The 13,250-nt window shown below is 54.6% G+C and overlaps 1 protein-coding gene across 1 annotated transcript in view; it reads right to left on the reverse strand.

The window, feature by feature from the left end:
- TBC1D10A (TBC1 domain family member 10A) overlaps positions 1-6,492 on the reverse strand; it is a 37,088-nt gene extending 30,596 nt beyond the window's left edge. Inside the window, exon 1 of the mRNA XM_059713596.1 lies at positions 6,259-6,492. Coding sequence (XP_059569579.1) covers positions 6,259-6,440 — 182 coding nt within the window. The 5' untranslated portion in view covers positions 6,441-6,492. The remainder of the gene's footprint in view (positions 1-6,258) is intronic.
- Positions 6,493-13,250: the final 6,758 nt, after the last annotated feature.

The following is a 13,250-nucleotide window of genomic DNA, read 5'->3' on the forward strand; positions in this document are numbered from 1 at the left end:
TGAAAGATTATTATAAATCAAGCAAAAGTATAATCAAGCAAAAGAATACTCGCACTTACAATTTAAAGGAGTCTGCACCTCCATTCAAAATTTCCAAAGGGGCCTGGCAAATGAAAAAATGTTAAAAGCCACTGTCCTAGTCCATCACTCTCCAGCAGAAGAAGTCTCTGGGTAACTGTCATCCTAGATAACTGCACGCACACACGAGAAAGAATCAACCTACACATGCTAGAGGTAACTCTTTCTGTAACTGCAACCACCACTTGAGTCCATCTGGTCCATTCAGGTATTACCCAGGGCTTGCTCACCCAGAAGCCTATCCACATCAGGGGACCCTTCAATGCTACAGCAGACTCCCTAGCAGTGGACTGTGCTGTGTACTTCAGAAGACTGGGCCTTCAGCCTGAGCTGGAAACGTCAAACAAGTGCCTGCAGGCTCCAGTACAGGAACTACTTACTGTCCACTCTCCTTCTGGGCCCAATACCTACTGAAGTTGGGACTAGCTAGTGCCTCACCACCCATAGCCCCAGGAAGCTGTCTCCCCTTTGTTGTAAAAGCTACCTTTTGCAAGGATGCAACAGAGGGCTGTGAAGATGGATGTTATACTATAGGGCAGCAACCTGGACTCCTACAAATGCAATGTGCCCTATCAAAGGCACCTGGATACTCTTCCTTCAGAGAACGAGCATATCCCTCCCTGCACAGGCCCTGACTGCACGCACACACGAGAAAGAATCAACCTACACATGCTAGAGGTAACTCTTTCTGTAACTGCAACCACCACTTGAGTCCATCTGGTCCATTCAGGACTGCATGGAGATAGACACCTCAGAGGCAAGGACAACAATAGATGAGATCCAATCTGCCTTACCTGGCATCCAGTCAGTCACAATTAATCTGTCCACAACGCTGGTTGCCTTAGAACTGGTCATCACTGACTCAAGTCTCCGCACCTATTGTTGTTACAATGAAGGCCAGAGAACTCCATGTCTGGCTGTCTCCACCAACTCCCTACACACCAAGGACAGGGTTATAGCTCATCAGAGATGGGATTCTCCTAACTGCTTCCCCTCCAAAACGGCACTGGAACAGGAGATGATTCCTGCATAAAAGGTGCTGCCATGCACTGCCCTAGCACAACCCAATTTTTGGCTGCTCCCACAGAAGGTAGTTGGGGACTAGGAACCCTACAGCAGGAGCACAAACTCCCTATAAGAAAGAGGGAGCACCTCATGCCTTCGATTCTGTCCAATGAAGCACCAGTGCCAGAGGAAGTGTCCCCAGACAGCCTAAAGGTTGCAGAGGTAGACATGATGTGTAGGAAAACAAGAAATCCCAGGTAAAACCCTGCTGCCACCACCTCAGAAACAGAAATCCTGTGAGTGTCCCCAACTCTTCTGATCAGATCCTGGAAGTGATTACATGGTTCTGGCCTGATCAGTTCTTCAGCATCTGTGATCCACACAAGACAGGGTGGTAGGTTACCCCTCTGAATGAGCAAGGTCTTCATCAGAGATGCTAGGGCTCTGACAGAGGGGGACGGCAAAGACTAAGGAAATGGCACTTGCTGGAAGAAGTGGCACACAACAACAGAGAAAAGCCTCCTGGTGTGGAAAAAGGAAACGTGGGCAGGAATGCCATCAGCTGCGAATGACTGGCCCTGGAGTTTCTAGAGCTCTATGGCTGTTCTCAGCAGGAAAACTGCTGAACGAGTCACTTGGAGCATGAACTCTACAGCCCAGAAGTGGCAGCAACAAATCACCTCCTCCCCAAGTAACGCATGCCTATTGCAGGGTTACAGGAGGGAACAGGGATTAAAGTACAGACTATAGATCAGAACTGAACTTCTCAGGGAAGCAACAAAGCTTCATGGTGCTTGATCTGGCACAGCATTCCCAGTTCACCTCAGCTCCAGCAAGCGCAACAAACAAATGAATCATTCTACAGAGATGCCCCCATGTCAGCCAGGGAGGTCACTGCAGAAACACCCAAGGGAACTGCTGTTTCATTCAGATGGATGCCCACACTGGAAGATGTTCATCCCAGCAGCTTCTAGTACTCTAGAAGCTCCATCTGTGTCTACTACAGCACCAAGCACGTGGACTAAGACTGTTAAACAGAGTACCCCCTAGGCAGGCCGGGGTAGGATTTAAGGGGAAAAAAATTAAACTCTAAACCTACTATAGCCATACCCTGTCACAAAAGTATTGCGAGTCAAGACTGTCATCACTGCTTACAAAAAGGCTGAGCTCCTGTATGCCCTAGAGGCATAAGATCAAAGGCATGAAAACAGCTATTTTAGCCATGGGGAAACTGAGGCACAGAGGAATCAATAGAACAGGCCATAACAAGTCCCAGGGAGTCTGCGATTCCCATCCAAACTCAACTCTTAGTTCCTGCCCAACTACTGACCCATGCCACCTGACCTTTTAGAGAACTTTGCGCTCGCATTCAAGGTTCTAAAAATACGCTTGCACCAAGGTGTAAACAACCTTAAGAGACATCCTGGCTCACTCAGCTGAATCTGGGCTAGGCCCAGCTGTCGTGCTGGCCTGGTATCAGCCCCATATCAGCAGAAACCATGCTGTGGAACAAACAAATGGATGGGTAAGGCTCATTTCAAGGCCACAAGTTAGAGTGCCAATCACAGGTAACTGCATAGACAGATGTGCCTCGACTGGAGGAGACTGCTATAACTTCCACTCCCTGCCCGGTGAGGTCACAGCTCAGATCCTGCATGGCTCACTCACTCTCTCTGGGTGTTGCTGCAAAAACAACGCTGGCAGCAAACAAGTAGCTAAAGATCTGGTTTGGCAACGTAACTGGGGCAGCCGGTGCACATTCCGGAGTTCCACTGCACACCGGGCACTGCAGATCCCGCCGTCTCTGGGATAGGCAAGGCCTTGCAGGGATCACAGCTCTCAGCTCACACTGGAGCATGGAATCTGTGGCTCTGCTACAAGAGGCTCCCACCTGCTCTGTGCAAAAAAAAAAAAAGTGTCTAGCCCTGGGCCTCTAGGCAAGTTGCCAAGACAGCCCCTAGGCTGGACAAAGCTTGGGCTGCCCTTCAATTGTGGAGCATGAAGTAGCCCCACTTCTACCTACTACACCAGATCAGTTGCAGGATGCGAGACGGGTGGGGATGAGGCAGGGAGCTGCTCTGTAGAGTCTTTCCAACCACATCTGCTGCGACTGGAAACAGGCTGTCCACTCCCCTATTACTACAGCCCTGCTGGATCACCAAAATAACCACTAGCTTTTATAGGAGCTACAGATGTTCTTGACAGTCTGTGGTTCCCCTTGCAGGAAGGAGGTACCCAGGGGAACCACACAGGACAGTTTCCCCAATCATATTGTAGCCAAACATGCAGTGCTTAGACTAAAATAGGCCTCAAGGTAACCAGGAGCTGACATCATTTGATAGAAGGGAAACAAGCAGGCCTTGAAATTATTTACAGCTTTCACGGAAGCTCCCTCTATTCCCTGCTTTTTCCCCCATGGTTATTTCTCTACTCTTAAGACCTCTGTGAGGTTGTTCCAGCATCTCTCGTTGGCACACACCTCCTGCTTCTTTCAGTCTCACTCTCTGCTGGCAAGAGCACCTTCTCCTATATGGCTCCTGCCATCTGGAGACACATGCAGGAGTCTCAGCTCCAGGAAAAAGGAGGTAGTAGGCAGAAATCCAGAGCAAAAACTTCTCTAACTGAAGCAGCAGCACCAATAAGCCAAGTGAGAGCTAACTCCAGACCCCCTAATAGCTTTCCTCAGCATTTCCAGCACATTCAATTTTCATGGACACTGCACAGGGATTCTATTCACTGCCAATGGGCACTTGATCAGGGCACTTCAGTATTAGGCAAGAACTCCCTACAGAAAGGCCTCCATTAGAGAGCTGCACCCCAGCTTTGCTCAACAGAATCAATCATGGATTAAAACACAGGTCTAGGGGGTCACATGACCTGGGGTCTATTTCTGGTCCTGTGAATTACTCAGAATCAAAAACAGGGTCAGTTTACATAGCTAGAAACAAGAACACTACCTGGCCAGGGTATTGTGCAGTTTAATCCACTAATGCTTTGGGGGGAGGAGGGGAGAGAGGAGGAGGAGAGGCTCAGAAATCACAATGCTGTGAGCTCCTGAGATGTTTAAACCTAAGCACAAAGAGGAAGGATTTAGGTCCCTGGGCAATGTCAGCATCGCTCCAGTTAGAAATCCAATTAAGATGCGGTTGCCATGGCCTACTATTTCTACTCCCAACTCCACGCAGCCACTGTATTTTACCGCGATGCCACCTATCCTCAGCCAGCCACTCGGAGTGTTTCCTGGATGCTTTTTATGAAAGTCCATTACAGACGGCAATCTATCTGATGGCGGGATACAAGCAACTGAGCTATGGATTCCTGGAGGTTCACATGCATCACAGAACTACACTACAAGCCTCCACACTGACAGATCTCACTCCTAGTGCTGCAGCCTTGTCAGGAGTGGCTATGACATTACACTGATGCATGAGACAAAGTGCTTGGAGACCTGGGTTCTACTTCCAGATTCACTCAATTTAGTCTGTGACCTCAGGCAACTCACTTCCACACACTACTTCTCCAGTCCCTGTTGTACTTGTCACCGATCTCAAACATCAGTTTAAGAAATCCAGAGATTTTAAAAACAGTATGTCTGAAGGCCTTTTTCAAGAGTCAGGCTTCATTTTTTCAGGCTTTTCTGCTGCAATAGTAGAGGTCAGATACTTCATTTTACAAAGAAAAGCCGAGATGCTCATACTGGTGTTTGGGCCTAGCTTCTGAGGTTAAACCATGAAATATCACAGGTTTCCAAATGCTGTCTAAACAATGCATATGATTCCACCTGCACCATGTGGGTGGGGAAGCTTAAGTTATGTTTGTGAAATGGTTATCAAACAGGCGAAACATGTTATGGAAGGGCAAAGGGTTTGGTCCCCCCACCCCCTTTTTGTAAAGCTATTTCAGGTATGACAGAAATTAGATGCTAACTCCCTCCAGAGACAGCTGGATATCAAAAGTGCACCATCAATGAGATGGAGGGATCCATGCTGTCCTTTTAAGGCATGCAAAGCAGCAAGTTCTGCAGACCCAAGAGCAGCAACCCATACCAAGAACATGCTACCTTCCACGGGGTTAAAAAGGGAAAGGGATAGAGTAGCTGCTAGGAAATTACTGCCAATAAGGGGAAGGGGGAGGGACTGACAGTGAAGAGCATCCAACCATTCAAGCAGGAATCTCAGCCCTAGGAAGGATAGAGCAGCTGGCATCTACCCTGACCACTGTTTTCCTAACACACAAGTAGTGGCATTGGTAGGGCAAGCAGGAACTCAGTCCAGGCAACATCTCCGTTCTCTTTCCTACCCCACTCCCCCGGGAACGCTGGCGCTAGGATGCGGCACAGGGGTTCTACTGTCAGCACCTGCCCAGGAAGACTCCTGTAACGGACCTGGGACCTGACCCTTGCTTTGCTTGGAGCGGCTGCAGCGTCGCACAGCTGCCACTCAGAAACTACTGGCACTAGGGACAGGCTTGGTCCAAGAGGCCTGCAGTGCTGTAGCATCCCAGAGAGGACATGTTGACTAGGCAGCGTCTCCAACACAAACCACAATCACAAGCCCGTGATCATGGAAACTGGCAACAGAAACCCCCTTTTGCATTATTTCAAGCATCCTAGTCCCCCCACAGGAACCCCACCCCTCATCTCTACAGCACATTTCCCATCAATTAGTGCTGGCTTTATAGCCAACCAGCTGGCTCTAGGCTTCCACATGGGCCACAGCCAAGAGAAATGCTTCCAGCACTTCCAGCCCCTCCCCCGGCCTCCGGCTCCTGGCTCTTCCCCGCCAGCTCCCCGGTTTCTTTCCAGGTGCTCGGAACAAAGCAGTAACTACACCGCCGGGCCACGAGCACCAGGGCTGTCCCGGCCCGGCACTGACAGACGCTGTCCAGACTGGGGGCAGCTGGCAGCGTCCCCCGAGAAGCCCCGCGCCGCAGCTCGGAGGATCTCTGCTTTCGCCAGCGCACTTTCACTCGCTGACCGACTTCCCCTCGCCGGGCCGCGGCTGCCGGCTCCAGCCACTTGGCAGCGGGGCGCGGCCAGTCCCGGGCCGAGGGGCCGCTCGCCCCGCCCCGCCCCGCCCCGCCCCGCTCCCCGGCCCGGCACCGACGGCGCGGGGCGCACTCCGCTCCCGAGGCCCGCCACCCGCCCGGCCCCGCCCCGCCCCGCCCGGCACGCACCGGCCCTCGGCGCCGCGGCTGCCCACGATGAAGCCGAACTTGTCGATGCGCCGCTCCCCGCCGCCGCCGCCGTTGACCTCGGAGTCGGAGCCCAGCGAGCTCAGCTCGTCCGCGGCCTCGGCCGCCAGGCTCTCGCGGGCCCCGGGCGAGCCCGGCCCGTCGGCACCGCCGCTCTGGGCCATCCCGGGCGGCTCCGCTCAGCACCCGCAGCCGCGCAGCTCCCCCATGCCGCCGCGCCGCACCCCGCCCCCCCGTGCCCATTGGCTGAAAGGGCCGCGGGGTCCAGCCCCCCTGCCATGCCTGTTGGGCGGCGGCGACCTAGGAGGCGTGGCCACGGGCACTCGATCCCCACCTCCCCATTCGCCGCCAGCCAATCGGGCTCGACAGCAGACTGCTGACTGGTCCGTCTCGGAGGGCTTCTGCTGTCAATCAAGTCCTCCAGCCCCGCTGCAGCTGGAGCTCGGCGCGGGGGGGTCCCGCCCGCGGGACGTGGCCGGTCGGCGGCGCCGGGGAAAGAGGGGCGGGGCCACTCGGGAGCTAGAGCCGGGCGTGGGCGCTCTGGGCCGGGGCGGGCTGGGCTCCTGCTCCGCTTCTCCCCCAGGCAGCAGCGTGCGGCGGTGCCCGCCCGCCCGGCTCCCGGGCCCGAGTCGGGCGCGCCCTCGCCCTCGGGGCTGCTTGTGGCCCGTGCGCCCAGGGGCGGCGGCCGAGGAGCGCGGGGCCGCGGGCACTGGGGGCTCCCGCCCCTGCTGGCGGGGCACGGCCGGGGCGGCGAGCGAGCCTGGCCCAGGAGCAGCGTGTCGTGGGCGCGGTGCAGCCCCGGGCGGAGGAGCTGCTCGCGCTGCCGTCGAGGCTTAGAGTCCGAGGAAGTTAAAAAGCATCCTAGACCCCCGCTTCTCCCGCGCCGTGCAGGTCTGTGTCTGTGGCGATGGGCCGTGCTTCATCCGTACAACAGCTCTGTACAGGGCAGCCAGGCCAGCGGACAGGTGTTCTATTTCTCTGGCTCAGGGGTCCCGGCTCCTGCCCTCTGGGTCTTTCCCCTCCCCTAGGACGTCAGACTCGCTCTGCTCCAGCGCAGCGCGGGGCCCAGCCGGCTGGATCTGCCGGGCGGGCGGGCGGCCGGGGGCAATGGGCCGAGCGGCTGCAGGGGGCTGGGGCTGCATCGGCCAAGGTGGTGAGCTGGGCGCAGAACGCCCCAGTGCGACAAATGCAAACTCACAACCTAAAATCTTTGGAGATTTGATGTTAGCAAGCGTACTCCTTAAAGCTGTGGTGGTTTTAAAGCTCAGTCAGCTTGAATTTAACCCGAGTTTTTAAATATGCTTTTAGAAACTTAAGCTGACTGAAATATCTCCAACCTTTCTTACTGTAAAGTCCAAGGGACATTATTTTTGTTGTTATTTCATTTATTATCCAGTTATCCAGCAAAGATTCCCCAGCTGGATTTGTCCACGGCCACTGCCTCCCATCCAACTGTTTGTGATGCAACTCTCTTAGGTTTTACATTGCTCCTGTGAATGCAGTACCAGGGGCCAGTCATGGTACGTTATGGATTTGGAGCCTGTACCTTTGAATGGAAAGACCAGCAACACTGCAGCACACCAGTGCCTGCCACACACAATCATGACTGTGGAACATGTTTCAGTTGCATGCAGGATCCACCAGGCAGGAGGCAGATGTGCTAGTACTAAAGTATATCCTGGACAACAAAGGGGCGAAATGATTTCTGGAGAGCTCTTCTAACCCAATGCTACGGAATTAGTGAAGTTACAGCTAGAAAAGACTTGCCTAGGGTGTCTATACTACAACAGTAGACATTTAAGTAGAGGAAGTGTGTTGTAGAAATTACCTCCCTCTTCATGATCATATGTCTAGCGTCTCCCCACTGGTGCCCAACCCACTTCCCTCCCATTTACAGTCAGTCAGGCCTAGGTTCTCCCTGCCATTTGTATCACAGACTTCCTCTTCCTCATTTGTCTGAACCATTTCGCTTTTTTTCCTAATCATTGTTCCTTGGACAAGTCTTCCTTCCCATTAATAGCTGCACAGATTGTTCTACTCCCTTTCATAACCACCAAGACCTTTCTCTCCCCTCATTCATTGTTACACATCTCATTGGCAATGGTAAGTTATTTGCATGGAAAAGGAATGCAAGATAAGTATGGTGTTGTTTTAACTGTTGTGCTGGCAGCTCCAGGGCCTGATAGTAATTCCTGTTTTTGTCTCTATTCAGGAACTACTTGTAGAAGCAGATGGCCTAGACCAACAGTTTCCAAACTCTGACAGATAGCGATGCACCGATAGAGATTTTTTGGGGCCGATACCAATAGCCAGTTTTTAAGGAGGAATATTGGCTGATACTGATCCAATTTCTGATACAGCTGCCTGCAGCTAGTAAGGTTGTTGTGCTGGACTGGGAGGGGGGAGGGAAGGGACATGAGGTGGGGGGCAGGTCAACAACCCCTGTGGTGGGGGAGGAGGCAGGGGCAGGGGCAGGCGCTGCCCAGCCAGGGTGGAGTCGGGTGGGGCGTAAGATGGAGCTGCAGCTCATGGGGGGCAGGGGTGGCCCTCACTGCTGTGCACACCCCAGGAGGGCATGGGGGGCAGGTGCCCCCAAATCGAGGCTGGGTGGGTGGGCTGGTATGCCGGATTCTTCTCGGCAGGGGCTACAGAGAGGGCTGGAGACACCCCAAATTTCGCCACAACCCCGCTCCCAGCACCACCACTGCCACGCACCCTGCCCATAGGTAGTGGCGGAACGCTGAGCTAGGACTGCCCAATGCCGTGACAATGGCAGTGCTGGGAGCAGGGCTACAGCAACATTTGGGGTGGCTGCCATAGGTGGCAGAAGCAGGGGGGGCTAACCAGATTGAGCCCTCCCAGACACAGGCAGCAAGTAGGGCCCCAGGGCAGCCTGGTTACAGGCTGCTGCAGTTAGGGGGAGGGGTATGCACACACATATACCCTGTGCAGCCAGAATCACAGCCAGCTGAGCAGGCAGGTTAGTTTATTTCTGTTTTCTTTACCTGGGCTTTGGGGGAGGTGGAGATTGAGACCCCCCCATAGTGCAGGAGGTAGTGGGGTAGGGGCAGATCATTCGCCCCTCCCCCTCTCCCTGCAGCACTGTGGAGATTGTCCCACAACCCAGCCTGGCTGGAGCCCCATTCACAGGGCTGGGCCAGGTCATGGGGCAATCAGAACCCAGAGGTTGGTCCAGGGACACTGGCGGGTGGTTCCCACGGCTGCATGCACCACAGGGGAGCCGGGGGGGGGGGGGGGGGGATGTTTTAGAATGTAGTTGTTCCATTCCTCCATTAGCTGCCATAAAAAGGGGCTACTAATTTACCATGGGCAAGGCCCACCTGGCTATCAATCAGATGGACAAAAAGACCAGAGCTTCTGGGGCACGGCCAATTGGACACTACCCCTTGTCCCAGCTGGACTGCTGCAGCAGCCCTAACAGAGTTCTCTGCACCCTCTACCCACTGCAGGAGTTCAGCAGTGGGGGCTGCTGCCTTGCTGTTACCTGCCATCACCTGTGACAGCATGTGGCCCCAAGGCTGTGCACCTGCCAGACCCAAATGGGATTGCATGGCCTCAGCAGAGGCATCTGCACCTCTGGGCCAGTTGCTAGTGGGCTGTAGCTTTGTTGGTCTTTGTGCAGCAGGACTGCCACGTGCATCACCGCTCTGCCATCTGGGCAGCTATCACCTGGAAGATGTTCTCAGTGTGGTGGCCTGCTTTGAACTGTCAAAGCATGTCCTCCTGGCCCCAAGTGGCTAGGAGGTCAGCACCTCCAGCTAAGTCACGGGTGCCAGCCCTGAGCAGGAGCCTCTGCCTGCATCCTGCCACCTGCCTCACTAGCAGGAATTCTGGTGTTCCCCATTTAAAAAGTGCAAAATCTCCGATGATAAATTCCCAAATTCATTCCTTAAAATACCCGCAAAATCCACGTTCTCCCACAATTAAAATAAAAGACCACTATATATATGAGACAGAGAGACTGATCAGTTGGGCAATGTTTTATTGATATATTTACAAATATAAAGAAATTTGGAAGCCTACCAGTGTCTCTAGTCAAAATAAATTCTAAATATCTAAATGTTCTGCTTGCTTTTGGTTTTCTTATCATAGAACAATTTGAGCTCCCCCTGACCCTTTCACTAACTAGGATGTGGGGACAGCTGCTGCTGCCAGGTCTCATCCTGTCTAGCAGCTGGGCATGATGGGTATGTGATGGGGAGATGTGGGGTTTGCAGGAAGGGGGTGGGAAGGAATGTGGGGGGATATGAGTGGGCTTGTAGGCGGGTGTGATTTGCGGGGCTGTGGGGGGACTGCTCAGATGGGTTGGGTCCCCTGCCACCCCACAGGGTGCAGCCCCCCACCCAGAGCACATGTACTGCCCACCCCCTGCCCTGGGCCCACAGCTTACCCCCACAGCAGCAGCAGTCATTGGGCACTCAGGGCCTGCAGTAACCAGAGCCCCCAGCAGCACAGCACAGCTCTGGCTGCCTCAGACCTGGTGCTGCCTATGCCACTCATTGCGGGTCCAGCTCAGCACAGTGCAGCGTGGTGTAGGGCCGTGCACCTTCAGGCAGTCCAAGTGGCCTGGGGCTGTCACCTGGGGCCCCGTACCGCTTGCAGGGACCAAGTGTCGCACCGGGCTGGGTCCTGCTTCTGGTGGCAGTGCTGCGAGACCCACAGTGTGTGCAGGGAGAAAGCGTGTGGCAGGACCCAGCCCGGTGCAGCCCACTAGCACACCTTTGCATAGGACCAGGAGGCATGGCTCCAGGACACGGCTCCCGTGCAAAAGCGTGTTAGCTGCATGGCTCGGGTCAGGTCAGGCTGGCCAGGCTCGTTTTCCATGAGGCTCAGGCAGCGATGCTCTACAGTCCATCGTAGGTACAGCACTGCGACTGCATTGCTGCCTGAGCTTCATGGAAGACACGCCCAGGCAGCCTGACCCAACCTGACCCAGCCCAGGCTGCGCAGCTAGTGTGCCTGTGCACAGGAGCCACACGTCCTGGTCCTGCGCAAAGGTGCGCTAGTGGGCCATGCCAGGCTGGGCCAGGTTGAGTCCTGCCACGCACTTTGTTGAGGGGCTTGAACGGGGGCCACCGCATGCCTGCTGCCCCCGCCCCATGCATGTGAAAGCAGCCAGCACGGCTGTGGCCTGGCTGTGGGCACAGCCAGCAGTGACACAGAGCTGTGAGACTCAGGCTCTGAACGGACCTGGCCCAACCCACTAGCACATGGCTCTCCCAGTCCTGTTCAAAACCGTGCAGTAGCGGGCCAGGCCCGTTCAACATGCACAGAGCCCAGGTCACACAGCACCATGTTGCTGCCCACTGTGCCCGCAGCTGGGCTACAGCCGCACTGGCTGCTTTGATCCATGCTGCAGGGGGGTGGGCAGGCATGTGGCAGCCCCCACTCAAGCCCCTCCAAACTCACCCACAGACTGCACATCCCCCTGCCACTCCTCACCCCCACATCCCTGCTTACCTGTGACAGTGTCCGGTCCCGATTCTTGCTGTGCTTTTGCTTGTCCCAGCAGGCTAAGGGTTCATGCCCTGCATGCTGGGGCAGCAGGAGCACCATAGAGATGCTCTAGCCAGAAACCAAAGCACCACTCTGGAGGACCAGCTCACTGGTTCCGTGTTTTATTTTGATACCTGATTATCCAGATACCAATTTTTGAGCCTGCGCTGCAAATATGCAGCATGGGGAACATTTTTTTGTTCCCAGTGTGCCTCTTGCTGCATCTCAGATTGCTTTGAGCCGCTAGGATTAAATTACTGGGGCACATGTCCCTGGGATACAGACTAACTGGTTCAACCCTTGGCATCTTTGCTGAGACTTTCAGCTAGATCAGGGGTGGGCAAAATACCGCCTACAGGCTGCATCTGGCCTGCCAGGCACTTTTCACCTCATCCACGGTGCCACCCAATGAATTATGCCCTGCTCAGACCTTCCCCCCCGCGAGGCTGAGAGTGATGCGCCCATGCGTATAATCCCTCAACTTACCCTATTGCGCCTTGCTCCCAACCTCTTGGGTGGAAGGGCTCTGTCCAGCCAACAGCAGCCTCTGGGCAGGGCTCCTACTGCAGCCGCCCCATGGGAACCTGCTTGACTTCCTAAAGTCAACTCACTTGGGACAGCAGGTAGGGAAGCAGTGGGGCTGGTGAGTGGCAGGGTGAAGTTGCAGCTGGGTAAAAGCGTGGAGCCTATGCCCAGAGGGGCAGCAGGAGTGCAGAGCTTGGCTGGGCAGGGTGTGGGTGTGAGGGTGGCAGGTGTAGGGACTCCCCACACACTCCCCTCATGGCATGCAGCTCCTGCTGCCTGGCAGCAACAACAGGTAGGGAGGTCAGGGTGCTCGTGCCTGGCAGAGGAGCCCAGTAGGGCACGGCTCTGGCCAGCGCTGTATGCACAACCCCCATCTACATATACGCACACCCCTACATAACCTTATGCCCCCCTACACAGCCATACCCTCTCAACCACCCCTCATAGCCTGACATCCCACCATACACACAATAGAAAAGAGTGACACTATTTTTGAGTTATGATGCAATCCTTTCTATATACAGTACACAATCATAAGTCATGACACATTTTTTGTAATAAAATTAAAATATAGTAGGTGTTTGAGTTTTAATGTATGATTTGGTTATTTTCTGGTTCTAAGATGGCAACCCGCCCCTCCCAAAAGGATTGGGGGGAGGGAGGGGGCAGCAAGGGGAGGGACTTCTGGTGACAAAGGTCAGGGATTAGGGAGCAGGACTTCCAGTCCCAGTGTGGTGACCAGGGGGCAGGGCAACTGTCAAGGGGCTATGCGACCCCTGACAGCTTGCCAAAACTTGTTAAGCGTCCTTCCAACCGAAATAATTGCCCACCCGACCTAGACCTCAGTTGCAAGTTGAGATTTTGCCCACTGTACTCCGACTTCAATGCCAAAATTTACAAGAGCCAGACAGCAGGTAGTCAGTACCTTTATA

The sequence above is a fragment of the Alligator mississippiensis genome, chromosome 10 (genome assembly GCF_030867095.1).
Source record: "Alligator mississippiensis isolate rAllMis1 chromosome 10, rAllMis1, whole genome shotgun sequence".
Lineage (NCBI taxonomy): Eukaryota > Metazoa > Chordata > Crocodylia > Alligatoridae > Alligator > Alligator mississippiensis.